At 48.5% G+C, this 23146-nt stretch overlaps 1 protein-coding gene across 3 annotated transcripts in view; it reads left to right on the top strand.

The window, feature by feature from the left end:
- The first annotated feature begins 6783 nt into the window (after nucleotides 1–6783).
- The window catches only part of nuf2 (UF2 component of NDC80 kinetochore complex), a 75191-nt gene continuing 58828 nt past the window's right edge, over nucleotides 6784–23146 (top strand). Inside the window, exons 1-3 of one of the 3 annotated variants that reach the window (XM_038794903.1) lie at nucleotides 6784–6901; nucleotides 17770–17897; nucleotides 20022–20096. In XM_038794903.1, coding sequence (XP_038650831.1) covers nucleotides 17775–17897; nucleotides 20022–20096 — 198 coding nt within the window. In that variant the 5' untranslated portion in view covers nucleotides 6784–6901; nucleotides 17770–17774. Of the gene's footprint in view, nucleotides 6902–7248; nucleotides 7603–17769; nucleotides 17898–20021; nucleotides 20097–23146 lie in introns of those variants that run through there. The other 2 variants (XM_038794904.1, XM_038794905.1) reach the window with 2 other exon arrangements.

Here is a 23146-nt window from a genome sequence, read left to right as displayed (position 1 = left end):
CCTCCATCTCCTTTGGCTCTCCCAGCAACCCCAACACCTTTTCTCATTTTCTGCCTAGTGGTAGAATAGGAGGTTCAGCAGAGCCAAGTTCCCATGTGCCACCCTCTTTGTAGGACGGTTTTACGTATCCTAGGGTTCTTTCCTGCCCAGACAAGGGGCTTGATCAGTTTTTCCACCCTAGTGAAGAAGGATTTGAAGATGAAGATCGGGAGTGATCTGAATATGAAAAGGAATTTTGGCAGCACTTTCATTTTTATTGTCTGCACTCTTCCCGCCAGGAGAGTGGGAGCAAGTCCCATCTCGGCAGGTCCATCTTCACCTTCTCCTCCAGGCTGGACAGGTTCCGCTTATGGAGCCATGCAGCGCCGGCCCGAGGGTTGCTGGCGCCCCGGGCAAGCTGAACTTCGGCGCCCTTCGGGGGGGGCGGGGCTGGGGGGGGGGGGCGGCGGGGCCGGGGGGGTAGGGGGGGCGGGGCCGGGGTGCCGAGGGGGGGGCGGGGCTGGGGGGGCGGGGCCGAGGGGGGGGCGGAGGGCACCGGCCCAACTGCGCATGCGCGGGACCCGAGTCTGGCGCCCCCTAGCACATGGCTCCCCGGGCGACTGCCCGAGTTGCCGGTGCCTTGGGCCGGCCCTGGAGCCATGCCCAGTTGTGAGCAATCTGGATCCCCAGTTATCTGATCTTGGTTTGGGGTAGTTTGAACGGCAGCGTCCTCAGGTCTGCTCCTCCCCCCTGGGGTTTCACCAGGAAGATTTTGCTCTTCCTCAGGTTTAATTTGTATCCAAGCTCCCTTAGGTGTTCCATTGGGTGGTGGCTCAATTGCCAGAGCGAACATCAGCAGGGACAATGGGCATCCCTGCCTCATGCCTCTATGCAGCCGGAAATATTCAGAGTTGGTGGTTTTGTCCATACGCTCACCATGCGTTTCACCCAAGAGGTGAACACTAGCCCAAACCTAAACCGTTCAAGCACATCCATGAGGTACTTCCATTCTACTCAAGTGAAAGCCTTCTCAGCGTACAGGGAGATGATCACCTCTGGTGTCCTCTCCAGGCTTGGGTTATAATCATGTTCAGCAGGTGTCTGACATTTGCCATTAGCTGTTTGCCGTTGACAAACCTGTCATTCCAGTTTGGAGCATATATACACACAAGTACCAGAGGGGCCCCACCATTACATATCGTCCTCCTGAGTCCATCACCGAGTTTGTCGCTGTGAATGCTACTTTTTTGGTGAACAGTATGGCCAGCCCTTGCCCTTGTGTTGAAGCGCTCATGATAAGTCTGTCCTATCCAGCTTTCCTTAACCTCAGTCGGTCTTTCTCTCTTAAATGCGCCTCTTGTAGAAAGGTTTTGTCAACCCTCAGGCTTTTTAGATGGGCGAAGACTCTGGATCTTTTCTCCGCCCCGTTGAGTCCCTTCACATTCCAGGTGACTATTCTGACGCCCTGTGGGGTCAGCCATACTTACCTCATGGGTGCGCCCCTGCAATGTTGTTTCTCTTTGTTAATGGGCCATCCAAGATGGCCACCATCATTCTCTTGTTCCAGTCCTCTCCATGTGTGTAAACAGTGTTCCACCACCCCTCCCCCATCCCGGGCCCATTTGCTTGTGCGGTGTCACCCTTCCCTCTCCTTCAATGTCTTTCTCCCCACCTTTTGTCCACCCCCTTCCCTTGCCTCTTGCCCTACACCCCCCAGCTTGCTGTTGTACCCTCTCCTCCTGCTAGGCACCCCATCCCTCTCTAGAGGTGTAATGAACCCCCCCCCCCCCTTCTTCCCGTGCACTAGCCTGTGGTGGCTCCCCCCTGGAAAAACTGTTTCTTCTGTTTTGTACCTGTCTGATTCCACCCCCACACCCCCCTCACCCCCTGCATAGTTACCCCCCCCCCCCCACCCCCCCCGCCCCTTCTCCCTTGGTTCTTGTGTATCCACATTGGCCTTGTTCTCCTTTCACTGCTTTTTCCTGAATCCGTTCTTTTGGATGAACTCGTTCGCTGGCTCCATCATGTTGAAGTAATGTTCATTGTTGTTAAATGTAACCCATAGTCACTGCTGCCTCACGGTGCCGAGGTCCCAGGTTCGATCCTGGCTCTGGGTCACTGTCCGTGTGGAGTTTGCACATTCTCCCCGTGTTTGCATGGGTTTTTCCCCCACAACCAAAGATGTACAGGTTAGGTGGATTGACCATGCTAAATTGCCCCTTATTTGGAAAAAATGAATTGGGTACTCTAAATTTATTTTTAAAAATGTAACCCGCAGTCTTGCTGGATACAACATTTGGAATCTCACTTTGCTTTCAAACAGGTGGTTTTGGCCCCATTATATTCTGCCCGGTCTTGGCCAGGTCGCCTCCTGATGTATGCGCATTGTATATTCTTCCCACTTGCACGACTGTGCGCTTCAGCTCAGAGCCGTTCCTTATCTTGAAACTTGAGTATTTTCGCAATTATTGCCCATGGTGGTTCTCCCGATTTGGGCTTTTGGAGGAGCAACCTGTGGGCCCGGTCCACTTCTGAGGGCTTGGTGAGTCTTTCCTCCCCGACCAGTTTCCCGAGCACCTTTGAGACAAATTCTGTCAGGTTCTTACGCTTTGCACCCTCTGGTAGTCCAACAATCCACAGGTTAAGCTGGTGGGACCTGTTGTCAAACCAGTTTTACACAATTCCCCTGCTTTTGTACTCTATGTCCCATTGATAAAGCTTTGTATGCTTTATTAACTGCTCTTTCAACCTGTTGTGTCACTTTCAGTGACTTGTGCATAGGTACACCCAGGTCTCTCTGCTCACTTTAGGGTTGTACCTTTTATTTTATATTTTGTCTCTCCATGTTTTCTTAACAAGGTTAATCACTTCATGTTTCTCTACATTGACCTTGTCCTTAGAGTTCCATTTTTATAGCACCTTTCACCAGCTACAGGCATCCCACAGCATGTCACAGCAACTAAAGTACATTTTTTGGAGTGTAGTCATTGTTATAAGATATGAAATGCAGCCAATTCACTCATCGCAAACTCCCACAAATGGCAATGTGATAACGACCAGATAATTTGTTTCTGGTCATCTTGACTGAGGAGTAATTATTGGCCAGGATAATCACTGGAACATGCCTGAGGCAAGTCAGTTGAGTGCCGTGGTCACCTTCATCATCACAGATAATGGATGACCACTATATCCCAGTGGCCATAACTGTTCCTCCAGCATTCCACATAGGCCCACTGTCTCCTGCTTGGACAGACATAGTCTTTGGACTCATGAGTTTCGACATGTCCATGAAGCTAAGCAATTATTTGTAAAGCCTCTCAGCTGGATTATGCTTCCATGAACATTAGAATCCCAACAGTGTAGAAGGAGGCCATTCGGCCAATTGAGTCTGCACTGACCCTCCGAAAGACCATCCAACCTAGGCCCACACTTCCCCATCCCGAAACCTCACAACCCCACCTAACCTGCACATCTTTTGGACACTAAGGGGCAATTTAACGTGGCCAATACACCTAACCTGCACATCTTCATACTTGTCGGAGGAAACAGAAGCACCCGGAGGAAATTCACACAGATATGGGGAGAACTGCAAACTCCACCCAGACAATCACCCAAGGCCGGAATTGAATCCTGGCCACTCTTATTGCCCCCTCATTCATGGTCGATCACAGCTTCATTACACTGGTGCTCCACTGACCCCTGCAACCCTGGGCAAGAGGCAGGAACACCCCAGTAGAAAGCACAGGGTGCCTCCTGGCACATTTATGGCATTCTTGTGATCACACAGGTGCTTGAATATGTAGTGGAAGTGGGATATATTCCAGTTAAACAGTAAATGCTGCCAATACTCGGGTGCGGTAACCGAAGAGGAAAGAGTCGAATTGGACCCCTCTGGAAGGCCGCTGCCCTGGACTCGATATGTGTGCTCAAGCCTTCAGGAGTCACGTCAATGCCCCGCATTGGAGATCTCTACTGCCTCCCGAAAATACACAAGGCCAACACACCAGGCCATCCTATCATTTCAGGCAATGGGACCCTGTGTGAGAACCTCTCTGGCTACATCGAGGGCATCTTGAAACCGATCGTACAAGGTACGCCCAGCTTCTGTCGCGACACGAACGACTTCCCACAGAAACTCAGCACCCATGGAGCAGTTAAACCAGGAACATTCCTCGTCACAATGGACGTCTCGGCACTCTACACCAGCATCCCCCATGACGACGGCATTGCTGCAACAGCCTTAGTACTCAACACCGACTGCCAATCTCCAGACGCAATTCTGCAACTCATCCGCTTCATTCTGAATCACAACATCTTCACTTTCGACAACAAGTTCTTCATCCAGACGCATGGAAGAGCCATGATGACCAAATTCGTACCTCAATACGCCAACATCTTCATGCACAACTTTGAACAAGACCTCCTCACCGTACAGGACCTTCAACTGACGTTATACACCAGATACATCGATAACATTTTTTTCCTTTGGACCCATGGTGAAGAATCACTGAAACGACTACACAATGACATCAATAAGTTCCATGCCACCATCAGACTCATCATGGACTACTCTCCAAAATCAGTTGCATTCTTGGACACACACGTCTCCATCAAGGACGGTCACCTCAGCACTTTGCTTTACCGCAAGCCCACGGATAACCTCACGATACTCCACTTCTCCAGCTTCCACCCTAAACACATTAAAGAAGCCATCCCCTATGGACAAGCCCTTCATATACACAGGATCTGCTCAGACGAGGAGGAGCGTAACAGACATCTACAGACGCTGAAAGATGCCCTCATACGAACGGGATATGGCGCTCGACTCATCGATCGACAGTTCCAACGCGCCACAGCAAAAAAACCACACCGACCTCCTCAGAAGACAAACACGAGACACAACCGACAGAGTACCCTTCGTCATCCAGTACTTTCCCGGAGCGGAGAAACTAAGACATCTTCTTCACAGCCTTCTTTTTTTTTAAATTTATTTTTATTCAAAATGTTTCAATAATTTACCAGCCACTACAAAAAGAAAAACAACAAAAAGAAAACATAACAGTAAAACAAAAAAACAACTTAACCATTTAACAGTTTAACCATTTAACAAAATAAGGTGGGGTATTTGCCCTTTACAAATGACATCCATCTACCGCCCAAGCCAACCCCCCACCTCCCCCCCCCCCCCACTCTGGTTTGCTGCTGCTGCTGACCTCCACCTAACGTTCCGTGAGAAAGTCAAGGAACGGTTGCCACCGCCTGGAGATCCCCTGCAAGGACCCTCGCAAGGCAAACTTTATCCTCTCTAACTTGAGAAATCCCGCCATATCACTGACCCAAGCCTCTATGCTTGGGGGTTTCGCGTCCCTCCACATTAACAAGAGCCTTCTCTGGGCTACCAAGGAGGCAAAGGCCAGAATTCCGGCCTCTTTCGACTCTTCACTCCAAGATCATCTGGTACCCCGAACATCGCTATCCCCAGCTCGGTTTTACCCGAGTGTCCAAGACCTTTCTTCACAGCCTTCAACACGTCTTCGATGAAGATGAACATCTTGCCAAGGTCATCCCCACACCCTCACTACTTGCCTTCAAACAACCGCGCAACCTCAAACAAACCATTGTTTGCAGCAACCTACCCAGCTTTCAGAACAGAGACCACAACATCACACAGCCCTGCCATGGCAATCTCTGCAAGACGTGCCAGATCATCGACGTGGATACCACCATTACACATGAGAACACCACCCACCAGGTACGCGGTACATACTCGTGTGACTCGGTCAACATTGTCTACCTCATACGCTGCAGGAAAGGATGTCACGAAGCGTGGTACATTGGAGAGACCATGCAGATGCTGCAACAACGAATGAACGCACATCGCGCGACAATCACCAGGCAGGAATGTTCCCTTCCAGTCGGGGAACACTTCAGCAGTCAAGGGCATTCAGCCTCTGATCTCCGGGTAAGCGTTCTCCAAGGTGGCCTTCAGGACGCGCGACAAGATGAACATCTTGCCTGGGGCTGGTTTAGCTCACTGGGCTAAATTGCTGGCTTTTAAAGCAGGCCAGCAGCACGGTTCGATTCCCATACCAGCCTCCCCGTACAGGCGCCGGAATGTGGCGACTAGGGGCTTTTCACAGTAACTTCATTGAAGCCTACTCGTGACAATAAGCGATTTTCATTTCAACCCAGAATCGCCAAGCAGAAACTTATAGCCAAGTTCCGCACACGTGAGTGTGGCCTCAACTGGGTCCTGGGATTCATGTCGCATTACATTCACCCCCCCCCCCCCCCCCCCCATCTGGCCTGGGCTTGCGAAATCCTACCAACTGTCCTGGCTTGAGACAATTCACACCTCTTTAACCTGGGGTTACCTCTATCTCTGGATCTGTAAAGGCATAATTACCTGCAAATGCTCGCATTCTATGGATTGTCTGGCATCTTTGAATTTGTCTATATGTTTCTGTAACCTACCTCTTCATTCACCTGACGAAGGAGCAGTGCTCCGAAAGCTAGTGTTTGAAACAAACCTGTTGGGCTTTAACCTGGTGTTGTAAGACTTCTTATTGTGCTCACCCCAGTCCAACGTCGGCATCTCCACATCAATATTCAGGGAGCCATTTTTATTTCAGACTTCCAGCACCCACAACATTTCACTTTTATTATTTATTTTGGGATATATTAGTTGTTGCAATTTAAACACTTTATTATAGAGGATTGTTGTATTCTGATAGATGGGGGGGGGGGGGGTTAATACAGCGCCTCCTCGTGCTCGGGCCAGTGAACAGCAGCCTGATGGCCGCGCCTGCGCCATGAGCTCATCACGTTGGCAGTTGATGCTGGACGCGCCAAGGTTGAATTTCTGAGTGCTTGGAGCAGCAGGTTGGAGCAGGGAAATTCAGCAACTTCGGGATTGCCGGTGGTATGTTCCCTGTCAATTCGGTACCCCGCCCCTCTCTCTGGAAGTTTTAGACGATCTTTTATTTAGGCGTGGGATGTGTTTGAATGTGACTTAACTCTGTCAACTGCGTCAGTACGCTGACGGATCTTACTCTTTTGCGCAGGGTTCCGTTATGTCGCCTTACTTTTTGCAATTAACTTTTGTTCAACTGCGATTTTAGCAATCTTTACATATAAAAATACAGTTTTCTTTCGGGAGGGTAAAGGGAGGGCGGGGTTGTCGAGCAGACGTCTGTGGCGCATGCTCGGTTGGGTTGGAGTCACCGGCCGGGAGCCTGCTCAGGCGCATGCTCGGTTAGTGACATGATGTCAACATCCAGCTGCACAATTCTTGTTGGAGTTATGTCTGTTGAACAGGGTTGCAGCTCAAAACCACCTGCCTTATAAACCGCATTGTTTTTTTTGTGGGATAAAACTCGAATGCAGAAGTAAGGGGAACAATTTTGCTAACAGACAAACTTGGTTTGCTCGGCTCCTGACCTCATTACAGCCTTTGTTCAAATATGGTCAAAAGAGTTGAATTCCAGTGACTGCCCTTGACATCAAGGCAGCATTTGACTGAGTGTGACACCGAGGAGTCTAAGCAAAACTGGAATCAAAGGGAGTCAGAGGAAAAACTGCTGGTTGGAGCCATACCTGGCACAAATGCTGTGGTGGTTGGAGGTCAGTCATCTCAGCTTCAGGACATCACTGCAGGATTTTTTTAATAAGGTTAATTGGGGGGGGGGGGGCTGTTGGGTTACTGGTATAGGGTGGATACGTTGACTTGAGTAGGGTGATCATTGCTCGGCACAACATCGAGGGCCGAAGGGCCTGTTCTGTGCTGTACTGTTCTATGTTCTATATGAGGCGCCCAGAATCATAACCGGGTGAAGCGCCATTTTTGAAAAGTAGAGAAAAAGAGGGCTAAAGGCAGGATGCCGCCGGGGAAGTGCTGAGGTATATGCCGCGCGCTAATTGGTTACAACCGGGACTATTAATTAATATACTATGCGGCCCTTTAAAACTGTGAATTTCTGAATGTGGCCCTTGCACGGAAAAGTTTGCCCACCCCTGATCTAGAAGGACCAGGGCAGCAGACACATGGGAACATCATCACCTGGAAGTTCCCCTCCAAGTCACACACCAACATGACCTGTCCTTCACTGTTGCCAGGTCAAAATCCTGGTACTCCCTCTTTATTTTTTTATAAACATATTATTGAGGTATGTCTGGTTTTATAACAATGACAGTGTACTTACAAATATAAACATAGTGCAAAAGTCGTCTCCCTCGCAGGTCCCACCTTTTCTAACACCCTACTCTAAACTAACCCTCAACCCCCCCCCCCCCCCCCCTTTCTGCTGACTGTTAATTTTCCCCAAGAAGTCGACGAATGGCTGCCACCTCCGGATGAACCCTAACATTGACCCTCTCCGGACGAACCCTAACATTGACCCTCTCCGGGCAAACTTGATTTTCTCCAGACAGAGAAAGCTAGCCATGTCAGTTAGCCAGGCCTCTGACTTCAGGGGCTTTGAGTCCCTCCATGCTAATAATATCCGTCTCCGGGCTACCAGAGAGGCAAAGGCCAAGAACATCTGCCTCTTTCTCCTCCTGAATTCCCGGGTCTTCCGACACTCCGAAAATCGCCACCTCTGGACTCGGTCCCACGCTCGTTTTGAACACCTTGGACATGACCTCCGCAAACTCCTGCCAGAATCCCCTGAGCTTCGTGCATGCCCAGTACATATAGACATGGTTCGCTGGCCCTCCCGCACACCTTGCGCACCTATCTTCTACCCCAAAGAACCTGCTCATCCGGGCCACTGTCATGTGAGCCCGGTGAACGACCATGAGCCTGGCACATGATGCGGACGCGTTAACTCTGCTTAACGCGTCCGCCCAGAGACCGTCCTCTATCTCTCCTCCTAACTCCTCTTCCCATTTGTGTTTCAGTTCCTCGATCTGTGTTTCCCCTGACCCCATGAATTCCTTATAAATGTCCGAAACCCTCTCTCCCACCCACATTCTGGAAACTGTCCTGTTCTATATCCCCCTTCCTGGTAGGAACGGGAAGGTTGAGACCTGCCTGTGTAAGAAGTCCTGCGCCTGTAGGTACCTAAACCCGTTCCCTCCCAACCCCCTCAGGCTGGGAAAGCTCCCCTCTATAAACATATCTCCCATCCTCTCGATCCCTGCTCTCTGCCATCTCCGGAACCCACCATCTAGCCTCCCCGGAGCAAACTGGTGATTATTGGAGACCTGACCAATGCTCCCTCTGCTCCCACATGTCTCCTCCATTGTCCCCAGACTCTCAGGGCCGCTACCACCACGGGGCGGGTGGAGTACCATGCCGGCGGGAAGGCAGAGGCGCCGTTATCAATGCCCCCAAACTAGTGCCCTTGCATGATGCCGCCTCTACACGCTCCCACATTGATCCCCCGCCCACTTCCTAATCATGGCTATGTTCGCCACCCAATAATAATTACTAAAGTTCGGCAGCGCCAGCCCGCCCTCCCCCCGGCTGCGCTCCAGCATCCCCTTTTTAACTCGTGGGGTCTTACCTGCCCATACAAAGCCAGAGATCACCTTATTGACTCATTTAAAGAAGGACCGTGGAATAAAGATGGGGAGACACTGAAACACAAACAGGAATCTCTGGAAGACCGTAATTTTCACTGTCTGCACCCTCCCAGCAAGTGACAGTGGGAGCATGTCCCACCTTTGGAAATCTTCCTTCATTTGGTCTACTCGTCGGGCCAGATTTAGCTAGTGCAGCCGTTTCCATTCCTGCGCCACCTGGATGCCAAGGTACCGAAAGCTACCCCCTACCACTCTAAACGGCAGCTCCTCCAATTACCCCTCCTGCCCCCTTGCCTGGATCGCGAACTTCTCACTTTCCCCCATGTTCAATATATAATCCGAAAACTGGCCAAAATCCCCCAGAGTCCTCATAATTTCTTCCATCCCTTCTAATGGGTCCGAAACATATACGAGCAGGCCGATGATACAAAGATAGGTGGAGGGGCAGGTAGTATTGAGGAGGTGGGGAGGCTGCAGAAAGATTTAGACAGTTTAGGAGAATGGTCCAAGAAGTGGCTGATGAAATTCAACGTGGGCAAGTGCGAGGTCTTGCACTTTGGAAAAAAGAATAGAGGCATGGACTATTTTCTAAACGGTGACAAAATTCATAATGCTAAAGTGCAAAGGGACTTGGGAGTCCTAGTCCAGGATTCTCTAAAGGTAAACTTGCAGGTTGAGTCCGTAATTAAGAAAGCAAATGTAATGTTGTCATTTATCTCAAGAGGCGTGGAATATAAAAGCAGGGATGTACTTCTGAGGCTTTATAAAGCACTAGTTAGGCCCCATTTAGAATACTGTGAGCAATTTTGGGCCCCACACCTTAGGAAGGACATACTGGCACTGGAGCGGGTCCAGCGGAGATTCACACGGATGATCCCAGGAATGGTAGGCCTAACATACGATGAACGTCTGAGGATCGTGGGATTATATTCATTGGAGTTTAGGAGGTTGAGGGGAGATCTAATAGAAACTTACAAGATAATGAATGGCTTGGATAGGATGGACGTAGGGAAGTTGTTTCCATTAGCAGGGGAGACTAGGACGCGGGGGCACAGCCTTAGAATAAAAGGGAGTCACTTTAGAACAGAGATGAGGAGAAATTTCTTCAGCCAGAGAGTGGTAGGTCTGTGGAATTCATTGCCACAGAGGGCCGTGGAGGCCGGGACGTTGTGTGTCTTTAAGACAGAAATTGATAAATTCTTGATTTCTCGAGGAATTAAGGGCTATGGGGAGAGAGCGGGTAAATGGAGTTGAAATCAACCATGATTGAATGGTGGAGTGGACTCGATGGGCCGAATGGCCTTACTTCCGCTCCTATGTCTTATGGTCTGTGTATCATGAGACTCTGTGTTCCCCCCGCCCCGGACCAGCCCTTTCCAGCCTCTTGAGGCTCTCAACGCAATTGCCAGTGGCTCTATGGCCAACGCGAACAGCAGTGGGAAGAGGGGACATCCCTGCCTCGTCCCCTGGTGAAGCCTAAAATAGTCCGATGTCAACTTGTTCGTCCAAACACTTGCCACGGGCACCTGATACAGCAGTCTAACCCAGTCGATGAAGCCCCGTCCAAATCTAAACCGCCCCAGTATCTCCCACAGATAATCCCATTCCCTTCTCTGCGTCCATTGCGACCACTACCTTCACGTCCCTACACCCTGGGGGCATCATAATTACATTCAGCAGCCTTCTTACATTGGCCGCCAACTGCCTACCCGTAACAAATCCCGTCTGGTCCTCCCCAATCACGTCGGGAACGCAGTATTCAATCCTTGAGGACAAGATCTTGGCCAATAGTTTGCCGTCTACATTTAGTAGGGAGAGCGGTCTGTCGAACCCGCATAACTCCGGGTCCTTATCCTGCTTCAGGAACAATGAGATAGTGGCCTGTGACATCGTCGGGGGAAGCCCCCCTCTCTCCCTTGCCTCAATAAATGTCCGCATCAGCAGTGACCCCAGTATCCCAGACAACTTCTTATAAAACTCCACTGGGTACCCGTCCTGTCCTCGGGGCTTTACCCGACTGCAGGGTCTTCAGCCTATCTGCTATTTCTTCCAACCCAATCGGGACACCCAGCCCTTCAACCAATCCTTCGGCAACCTTCGGGAACTACAGCCCCCCCTAAGAATTGCCTCATCCCGTCTGGTCCAGCGGGTGGTTCCGACTCATGCGGCCTGCTATAAAACTCCTTAAGTGCCTTTTTAACCCCTGCTGAATCTCCGACCAGGTTCCCATCCCTGTCCCTTACTTTCCCAATCTCCCTGGTTGCCTCCCTCTTTCTAAGCTGCTGCGCAAGCATCCTGCTGGCCTTCTCCCCATATTCATACATCCCCCCCATCTGCTCCAAAAACCCTTTAGCTCCTCTGCCTTTGCCGGCACCCTGCCTGTGCTTGAGCTAGACCGGTCTAGCCCTGGGTCAATGACTGTTGAAGTCTCGTCCTCCCCCTCCCACTTTCCATAACACTGTCTTTGTAACTGGAAGATTAACGCATGGTAGAGTCAAAGAGGTTTTACAGCATGGAAGGAGGCCCTTCAACGTATCGTGTCCATGCCAGTCATGGAGCACCGATCTGCTCTAGTCCTGTTTTCCTGCACTTGGTTCGTATGCTATGGCATTTCAAGTGCTCATCTAAATACTACTTAAATGTTGTGAGAGTTCATACCACTACCACCCTTTCAGGCAGTGAGTTTCAGATTCCCGCCACCCTCTGGGTTAAAACATTTTTCCTCACATCCCCTTGTGGTGAATGTAATATATGTTAATATATATGTTAATTCACACTGTTGTTGTAAGCGCAGTAGCGCTGTCCTACCACTAGGGGGAGTAGCGCTGGGAGCACCTAGGAACTTGTGCTGGGTTCCGCCCACGACTCCTCCCCTTAGTGCAGCTGTATAAGTACCCGTGTCCAGAGTCAGCCTGGGTCACTACGAGTTCATCGACAGGTAACAGGCTGGCTCTGAAGTAAGTCGATTAAAGCCTAGATTCACATCGGAAACACGTGTCTGGTGAATTGATGGTTCCATCAATTTAATCGACTTAAGAACAGTAAAGATCGATTATGGAATCGGCCCTCAAGCCTGGACGCCTGGAACTCAACCCGCAGGATGCAGAGGCTAAAGAAATCTTCTCCCACCGGATCCGATGCTTCAAGGCCTACCTGGTCAAAGCGAGCACAGCTGAAACTACAGAGGATCAGAAGCTGAGTCTACTGCATGCGAGGGTGAGCCATAGAATCTCGATGCAACTAAACTCGGCCAGTTCATAAACTGTGGCGCTAGAAGTTCTCGAAAAAATGTATGTAAGGCCCATTAATGAAGTTTACGCTCGCCATGTGTTTACGACTCGCCGTCAGCAGCCTACGGAATCACTCGCCGAATTCCTAAGAGAACTTAACAATTTATCCAATGACTGTAATTACCAAGTGGTTACCGCGGCTGAACACAGGGAATTGGCGGTACGCGATGTTTTTGTAGCGGGCCTCAGGTCTAACTATGTGCGCCAACGACTGCTGGAAAAGGGGGCCAGGACTTAGAAACGACTGTGGAAGCTGCGACCACGATGGAGGTCTCCTTCCGCAGCCTTAACTCGTTCCCCGCGGACCCTGCGACCCAATCATGGGCCCCCGACCAGCGACTCCCCCAGGCCTGTGCTACGCGGCCGCCCAGCCACCATGCTGCCCCAGCCAGCCACTCTGCTGTTCCAGCCAGCCACTATGCTGCTCCAGCCTGCCATTTCTGCGGCCAGAACCAGCACCCGCGGCAACACTGCCCGGCCCGCAACGTGACCTGCAGCAGCTGCGGGCGAAAAGGGCATTACGCAAGAGTGTGCCTCGCTAAAAGGGCCCCAGCTTCGAACTCCCCATCGACACGCAGTAACCCCTCCCCTCACTCGCAGCCCCGCGGGGCCCGAAACGCTGCGGCCTATGCCCCGACTCCGCCCCCTCCAGCCATGTGCGAACCATGGGGGACGCCATCTTGGAAAACCTCCACCACGCGGCCGGCCACGTCTGACTCATGGGGCCGCCATCTTGGACGCCATCTTCCTCGCTGCCCGCCACGTGCGACTCATGGGGGCCGCCATCTTGGATGCCATCTTCCTCGCCGCCCGCCACGTGCGGTCCACGGGCCCGATCGGCATCTCTGCGCTCGGACAACTCAGCGGAGGAATTCGAACTAAACTAAGAACTCAGAGGGCAGTCATCACGGGGCCACTCCAGCACAGCTGATCGAGCCGCCTACTACCCGCATCTCAGTGCGGTCACCCTGGACGAATCACAACCAAAGAATGTACGAAACTTGATGGCAGAGGTCCATATCAACGGGTACAAAACGCCATGCCTCTTCGACTTCGGGAGCACAGAGAGCTTCATACATCCAGACCTGGTAAGACGCTGTTCGCTCCCCGTTTTCCCCGCGCAGCAAACTATCGCGCTCGCTTCAGGCTCCCACTTGGTCCAGATCCAGGGGCGCACCACCGCGACACTCACAATCCGAGGCGCTAGTTACTCGAAGTTCAAACTCACCCTCAGCTTCGGAGGGCCCCTGCCCCCACTCACGATCTGCAGCCTCGCTAAGCTGCAAATTCCCCCCCATCTCTCTTCGCAATCTCACTAAGGACTGTAAACCCGTAGCCACTCGTAGCAGGCGGTATAGCCTGCAGGATAGGGTATTTGTCAGAGCAGAGGTCCGAAGGCTACTCAGTGAGGGGGTTATAGAGGCCAGCAATAGTCCCTGAAGAGCTCAGGTGGTGGTCGTTAAGACCAGGGAAAAATTCCGTATGGTGGTCGACTACAGTCAGACTATGAATAGATTTACGCTCCTCGACGCGTATCCCCTCCCCAGAATTGCAGACATGGTTAACCAGATCGCCCAATATCGGCTATTTTCCACGGTGGATCTGAAGTCTGCATGCCACCAGCTCCCAATCCGCCCGGAGGACCGCCACTACACGGCATTCGAGGCCGATGGCCGCCTCTTCCATTTCCTCCGGGTCCCTTTCGGCGTCACCAATGGGGTCTTGGTGTTCCAACGAGCAATGGACTGAATGGTGGACCAGTACGGGCTGTGGGCCACGTTTCCGTACTTGGACAATGTCACCATCTGCGGCTATGACCAGCAGGACCACGACGCCAACCTCCACCGTTTTCTCCAGACGGCACAGAAACTGAATCTCGCGTACAACAAGGAGAAATGCGTTTTCCGCACATCCAGACTAGCCATCCTCAGCTATGTCGTGGAAAATGGAGTCCTGGGCCCCGACCCAGACCTGCGCCTCCTCTTAGAACTCCCTCCCCCTCATTGTCCCAAGGCCCTCAAAAGGTGCTTGGGATTTTTTTCCTACTACGTCCAGTGGGTCCCTCAATATGCGGACAAAGCCCACCCACTCTTTAGGACCACACGATTTCCCCTGTCAGCCGAGGCACGCCAGGCCTTCGACGGCATCAAGGAGGGCATCGCCAAAGCGGCCATGCGGGCGGTCGATGAATCCACTCCATTCCAGGTAGAGAGCGACGCCTCAGAGGTAGCTCTTGCAGCCACATTAAATCAGGCAGGGAGACCAGTCGCATTCTTCTCCCGTACCCTCGCCGCTTCAGAACTCCGACACTCTTCAGTCGAGAAAGAAGCACAAGCCATTGTGGAGGCTATCCGTCACTGGAGGCACTACCTGGCAGGTAGGAGGTTCATCCTCATCACTGACCAAAGATCGGTTGCCTTCATGTTTGACAACTCGCAAAGGGGCAAAATAACAAACGATAAAATTCTGAGGTGGAGGATCGAACTCTCCACCTACAATTACGATATCAAATATCGACCCGGGAAGCTCAACGATCGATGCCCTATCCCGCGGGACATGCGCCAGCGCGCAGATTGACCGATTAAAAAGCATCCACAACGACCTCTGCCACCCCAGGGGTCACCCAGCTCGCCCACTACATTACATTAGGGCCCGAAACCTGCCTTTCTCCAATGAGGAGGTAAAAGCAGTCACCAGGGACTGCCCGATCTGTGCGGAGTGCAAACCGCACTTCTATAGATCAGACAGGGCTCACCTGGTCAAGGCTTCTAGGCCCTTTGAACGCCTCGCGATTGATTTCAAAGGGCCACTCCTCTCGACAAACAAGAACGTTTACTTCTTAAACGTCGTAGACGAGTTCTCCCGTTTTCCATTCGCTATCCCGTGCCCCGTCATGACCTCCCACACAGTCATTAGGGCCCTGCATAGCATCTTCACCCTGTTTGGTTTCCCCAGCTACGTACACAGCGACCGGGGTTCGTCCTTCATGAGCGACGAGCTGCGTCAGTACCTGCTCGAAAAGGGCATTGCCTTGAGCAGGACTACCAGCTACAACCCCAGGGGGAACGGGCAGGTGGAAAGGAAGAACGCGATGGTCTGGAAGACCGTCCTGCTGACCCTCCGGTCTAGAAAGCTCCAAGTCTCCCAGACGTGCTCCACGCTATTAGGTCCCTTTTGTGTACGGCGACCAACCAGACCCCTCACGCGAGGCTCTTCATTTTTTCCAGGGGCACTACCACGGGGGTCTCACTTCCAGCATGGCTGAGGACGCCGGGCTCCGCACTCCTGAGGAAACACGTCAGGGCGCACAAAACCGACTCCCTTGTTGAGAAGGTGCGCCTGCTCCACTCCAACCCCCAGTATGCATTCATCGAGTTCCCTGACGGCCGTCAGGACACTGTATCCCTCCGGGATCTGGCACCCGCCGGATCCAGTGCCCCCCCTACCCCCACAGAAGGATCTCTCACCCTACACCCCATGCTGCCGCCCCCTTGTGCTCCCGAACCCACGAGCTCGCTCCACCAGTTCCGCGCCCCCGCGCTGGCCAGCCCCCAGTCCCCGGTCGAACCAGGGGAATATGAAGCTCGGATACAACCCTCCCTGGAGTCCCCCATCGTACCCCAGCACACCACACCCATCCAGCCACCGCAAGAGGCTTCAACCCCAATGCTCCGCAGATCTCAGCGGAGAATTCGACCGCCGGACAGACTGACTTTATAGACTAGACCACCACCCCCGCCGGACTTGATTTTTTTGAAGGGGGTGCATGTGGTGAATGTAATATATGTTAATATATATATGTTAATTCACACTGTTGTTGTAAGCGCAGTAGCACTGTCCTACCACTAGGGGGAGTAGCTCTGGGAGCACCTAGGAACTTGTACTGGGCTCCACCCTTGGTTCCGCCCACGACGACTCCCCCTAGTGCAGCTGTATAAGTACCCGTGTCCAGAGTCAGCCTGGGTCACTACGAGTTCATCGGCAGGTAACAGGCTGGCTCTGAAGTAAGTCGATTAAAGCCTAGATTCACATCGGAAACACATGTCTGGTGAATTGATGGTTCCATCACCCCTCTTAAACTTTTAAATTAAATCCTGGTTAATGACCTCTCCACTAAGGCAAAAAGTTCCTTTCCATAATTTTATACACCTCAATCAGGTCCCCTCTCAGCCTTCTCTTCTCCAAGGAAAACAACCCCAGCCTATCCATTCTCTCTTGATAGCTGAAAGGCTCCTGCCCAGGCATCATCCTGGTGAATCTCCTCTGTACCCTCTCTAGTGAAATCACTTCCTTCCGACAGTGTAATTGACCAGAAGTCCAGACAGTATTCCAGCTGTGGTAATTAACTTTTAGAATTCTTCAGCTAAACCATGAGACCCTCGTAGCAAATGAGAAATGCTTGTCATTGCAGAGTGCTGTTGTTACCTGCTATGCACAACTTTCTACATTGCATACTGTCCAGCTCCTGAAAACAGTCATTCTTAAAGTTTATCTCAAATGCAGGGTAATTAACATAGAAGAGAGCACTGCCGAATCTAATGCACTCACTGGTTGAAATCTCAAGACACTAATCCATGGTTGGTGAATAAATAGGGAGACGGTTAGCTTAACCATCAGTATGATTTTCCTCTTCATCCTTCACTGGGCTGCTTGGACCTCAGAGGGTTAAATAGCTCATAACTCTGCCAAAGATAACAAAATAGAGTCTACAAGCCCTCTTGTGGTGTCAGAGAACTCGGGAATGTGAACCTCTCTTCTGCGGTGATGAAAGTCTTTGATGATTTGTGAGTCTGCCTTTTGGATACTGCTGTTTTTGTGTAGAGGTGATGTTGTATGCTCAAAGAATGAACAGCGTTATAACATGTAAATGTTGGTAACTCATACATTGAGAGAACAATTATGATTTCTTATTCAGCTGCAGTGCACATATTATGTATACTTCTGATTTCTAAAATATAGCTTTTTTTTTTAATAGCTCAAATGGAGGGGGACAACAGACTTCCATATCCCATTTGCAAAATGGACTCTATTGTAAATTTTTGTCGCAGACACATTTTAAGTGGATCAGAAGCGAACAACTTCACAAAAGCTGACCTATCAAAGGTAAATATTTTACTATTTTTAACGGTGTAAAGCTGCCCTTTCGTGGTGTTATTTGCAACCAAATATGCATTGTTTTGTGAGGACAGGAGTGTTAAACAATGTTCTTCACGTTATATTGGTGGACCTATGGCCCTTTTGGTCTAAAAGGTCTGATCTCTAGAAATACACCCCTGAAGGCCAATTACAAGCTCTTAATGCCAGTTTCAGGTCATTGTACTCTTCAAAGAAAGTTTGAAAAGGTTAAAAAACCTAGTTAAATTATTATTTTTCTCTTTAAGACATTTGTGCATTTATAAAATATGCTTGAACTGTCATATGTAACATTTTATATATATCCTACTAAATGGGTGAGAGATTTAGTTTTCCAGAGAGATTCTAGACTGGCATTTGGGAAGAGGTACAAATTTAGAAATAAGTTCGTTGAGATTTCTGAGAGTGAAGTATGTGTGTTTTGATTAGAACCTAGAAAATTGTTTGTCTTTTTTAATTATGATCCCGCAAGTTAATAAATAGCAGCCACCATTACATACCATTTGTGTTCTCTGTATGCTAAAAAGATAGCTGTTGGAGCTATTTGAATTTAACTTAATTATAAAACTCTGTTATGACCACGTGAGGAGGGGTGAAATTACTATCTTATTTGACCACTCTAGGTCTGACTAGAACAGGATTTTTTTTGTTGTGAATTTGGGGGGATGTGCTTTGCCAATACCATACGAGTCCCGCTATTTACATTTTCATTTGTAAAGTATTAGTGAGACAGGCATTCTTAGATGAAATAAAGAACAAGATGAGTTTATTGAAACTATTTCACAAATTAAACAAAAAAGGTAAACCAATCATACGTCACACACATTCGTCTGGGCCCACACACATACAGAGGGCAGTATCAGAGGACAGGCTTAAGGATTTTTACAGTTGGGGCAGCACGGTGGTGCAGTGGGTTAGCCCTACAGCCTCACAGCTCAAGGGTCCCAGGTTCGATCCCGGCTCTGGGTCACTGTCTGTGTGGAGTTTGCATATTCTCCCCGTATTTGCGTGGGTTTCGCCCCCACAACACAAAGATGTGCAGGCTAGGTGGATTGGTCACGCTAAATTGCCCCTTAATTGGAAAAAATGAATTGTGTCCACTAAATTAAAAAAAAAAGGATTTTTACAATTCATGAAGTAGATAACACAAAGGAGCATACGGTTAGTTGTTCTTTGCCCAATCTCAATGTGGTGATTCCATGTAGCGGCCATTTTGTTCAGCTTTCCTCCTCGATGTAGTTGAATGGAGCGGATTTCCATGCTTTGTTCCCAAAAGACCTTGGTTTGCAGTAGATTTCTCTTCTCATGTTACTTTACAAATCTGGGCATAATATTTCAAGAGCGAGGGAGACCAAACAGCTTTTGAAGCCTGTTTTTGTACAGCCTCTTGTTCTCTGATCTCGCTTCTGCTTGGTAACAGTCCCATAGTGTACTCTGCTGGCTGTCTGGCAGTCTCCATTGTCTTTTAGAGAGTTTCAGTTTTTAAAATCCAGTCAGAAGAGAATTTCCTTTTTAAAAAACACATCCTTGTAACAATACAAATATGCCAATAGTTTAAAGTATAGGTATGCTCTGTGAACGTGCAGTTTGGTATCCGTTTATAAACATTTTCTACAGTGTCTTACCACAGGAGTTTCTGAATGGGAAGTTGAGCTTGTGCAGCTAGATTACCCAAAATTGAATCACTATCCTGATAGAAACTATTAGATTGAATGAAGAGCGGAGAAAGTTTGTTGATGAAACACTGAATAAATGCAGGGTGACTACTGTGGTGTTATCATAAATGGAAGAACTGCAAGGGTTAATGAAATGTATAACTCAACCACTAGAGGGAGATAGATGTGCAAGTATATAAGACATTAATGCTCAGCCTTATGGGTGAGAGGTTGAGGAAAAGGCTAGACAGCAGACTGAAGGAAAGAGTGTATGAATGAGAGCAGATCATAGTTAATGTTATGGTGTAGCGATTAGTAGTTGATGAGTGTAGATTATATGTTTATTATCAACTGTATTATCTAGGAGTAAGTGTTGAAAATGAAACATTTGAGCTTAACTAGTCTGCCACGTTGATGACGCCTTTAATTTTTTCAACAGCCGGATTCTGTACAGCGATTGTACATGAGATGTCTACAGATTATCTTTGATGCACGACCAGATTGCCTTTACATGGTTAGTCAGACCTTATAATAAGCTTTATTAGTGTCATAAGTAGGCTTACATTTACACTGCAATGAAGTTACTGTGAAAATCCCCAAGTTGCCACATTCCGGCGCTTGTTTGGGTACACAGAGGGAGAATGTAGAATGTCCAAATTACCTAACAAGCACGTCTTTCGTGACTTGTGGGAGGAAACTGGAACACCCGATGGAAACCCACGCAGACACAGGGAGAACGTGCAGACTCCACACAGACATTGACCCAAGACGCTAATCTAACCTGGGACTCTGGAGCTGTGAAGCAACAGTGCTAACCACTGTGGTACCGTGCTGCTCTCTGGGAAGACTGTTGGGAAAATGATGAGTGTAGTGGATGGGACTTACCGATCACCTCGCTCTGTATTTTTCGGTGGAGGAGGCGGCCCGCCAGCAGGATCTACCAGTCCTGTCGTTGTCAAAGAAATTTCCTGTTCACTGCATCCATTGTCGTTAGCAAACCTGTGCATCAGGGTGGGGCCTGGATTTCCCGCAGGTACGAACAGGCAGTAAATTCTGCCCGGTTTTTGTTTCGATTCTGCACACACACCAACTGTAGTATGATGGTAGGATTAGTTGTAACGTGGGTTCCCAATATAACACATGATAATTGACAATTATACACGAGTACAGCTTTCTTTAATTCCTACTGCTTAACTGTGGATTTCAATACATTCATTGCCTCCTGCAAAGTGCATTCCTTGGCTTTATTTCCAGAATCACTATAATTGGTCTTTCTGATTAATGTACAGTCGATCCGGGAATACCAGGGGACTAACTCACAAATTCCACAAAATCACTCACTTTTGAACAGTTCTTTGCATGTTCGTTTAAGGGTGCTTCTGATGTATTCGATCACAGTTGATCTGTTGGTATTCAAAGCTAGAATAATATCTAGAAATAAAATTTAGATTAAAGTAAGCGCACGTGGAAGTGTTTTGATGTTATCAAATTCATAGAATATTTGAGTTGCATGAAATAATGTTTTTCTTTGTAATGTTATGGTCCAGGTTTTTAGAAAACTCCAAAGTATATCATAAAGTTTACTTGACCTACAACTTTTAATAGATTTTGGTTATGAGGAGCACAAGGGCTTACTTTCCAGTTGTTATGCAACAGAGACTAAGTATTTTTAAACAAAAGAATGTTTATTCTATGAATTCAGTTAACATTTATAAACACACAGTAAACATTTCATCAACTGCCAACACAACTACCCCCCAAAGATACAGTACTCTATATGTAACCCTTAATACCTTTCCCAACAACATCCATAAGCCAAACACCCTTTTTAACAAAGCAGTAGGTATAAATTCTTTATACAAGACAGTTATCACTTTAAAATTATCAAGTGATCTGGACACCCTTTAACATACAGAGAGAGAAATAAATGAACCTTCCTTGCCTGAATTCAGCTTTCAACTGCCGAAAACACGGATGAACAGACTCAAAAACAGCTTCTTCCCCACTGTCACCAGACTCCTAAATGACCCTCTTATGGACTGACCTTATTAACACTACACCCATGTCTGCTTCATCCGATGCCAATGCTTATGTAGTACATTGTATATATTGTGTTGCCCTATTATGTATTCTCATGTATTTTCTTGAATTCTGTTTAATTCCCTTTTCTTCCCATGTACTGAATGATCTGTTGAGCTGCTTGCAGAAAAATACTTTTCACTGTACCTCGGTACACGTGACAATAAACAAATCCAATCCAATCCAATCCAAACGAACATAAAACACAAAGCCATAAACAGATTCCAGGTCAAAACGAAAGTAAAAGCCAGAAACACAACCCAGCTCCACCCACACGATGATATCATTGCAGCTTTTTGATAAACACCCATTTCTTAAAGGTATACTCCATGACACCTCCCCCCCCCCCCACCCCGAAAAGAAAAGAAACCATCAACTTCAAGATGGTTTCATTTTTCACCTTTTCACATTCTTTCAAGAAATATTGACAGTAAATATACTTTTTTTTAACAAAACAAATCACGCAATCATTTATAGTAACATAGTCCATTTTAGTTCTTCTTCCTCCATCGAACCTGCTTCTCTTCATCACATTCGTGGCAAAGCATCGGCTACCACGTTTTCTCGTCCTGCCACATGTATTATTTTTAAATGAAATGGCTGTAACAATAAACTCTATCGAAACAGCCTGGCATTGTTATTCCTGAATCGCTCCATAAAGGTCAGTGGATTATGATCAGTATATATAATTGTTTCAGGTGAATTATTGGTCACATATATGTAAAAATGTTGCAAAGCCAGCACCAAGCTCAAAGTCTCCTCAATCGTTGAATACTTCTTCTGGTGCTTATTCAATTTCTTTAACAAATAATCAGTAGGCCGCTCTATTCCTTCGTCATCTTCTTGTAAGAGCACCACACCTACGTCCACATCACTTGCATCAGCAGCCACTTTGAATGGTTTTGTGTAATTTGGGTGGTCAACACAGGAACAGTGGTTAACACAGCCTTCAGGCAGTCAAATGTCTGATGACACTCCACTGTCCACTGAAAGATGCTACACTTCTTGAGTACGTCCGTCAGTGGAGCGACCACACAGCTGAAATTCAGCACAAATTTCCAGTAAAATCCACTCATGCCAAGAAATCGCATTATTTCCCTTTGTGTCGAGAGTATTGGAAACTCCCCAATGACTTTTCTTTTCACATCCCGTGAAACCATTCGTCCCTGTCCAATTGTATGACCAAGGAAAGTGACTAGGGCTTTTCCAAATTCACTTTGGCTAGGTTTACCACCAAACCCACCTCCTGAAGTCGATCGAATAACTCCCATCAGATGCTTCAAATGTTCTTTCCATGTCAGACTAAAAATTACCAGATCGTCGATGTGTACCGCACAATTGGGTAACCCTGAAACAACTTTGTTAGTTAACTGTTGAAATGTGGCTGGGGCGTTTTTCATGCCAAATGGCATAACTTTGAATTGGTATCTACCATCTGGAGTTACAAAAGCTGAAATCTCCTTCGTCCTTTTGGATAAAGGTACC

The sequence above is a fragment of the Scyliorhinus canicula genome, chromosome 4 (genome assembly GCF_902713615.1).
Source record: "Scyliorhinus canicula chromosome 4, sScyCan1.1, whole genome shotgun sequence".
NCBI lineage: Eukaryota > Metazoa > Chordata > Chondrichthyes > Carcharhiniformes > Scyliorhinidae > Scyliorhinus > Scyliorhinus canicula.
The sequence above is the reverse complement of the archived record's forward strand: the minus strand, read 5'-3'. Positions and strand labels throughout refer to the sequence as shown.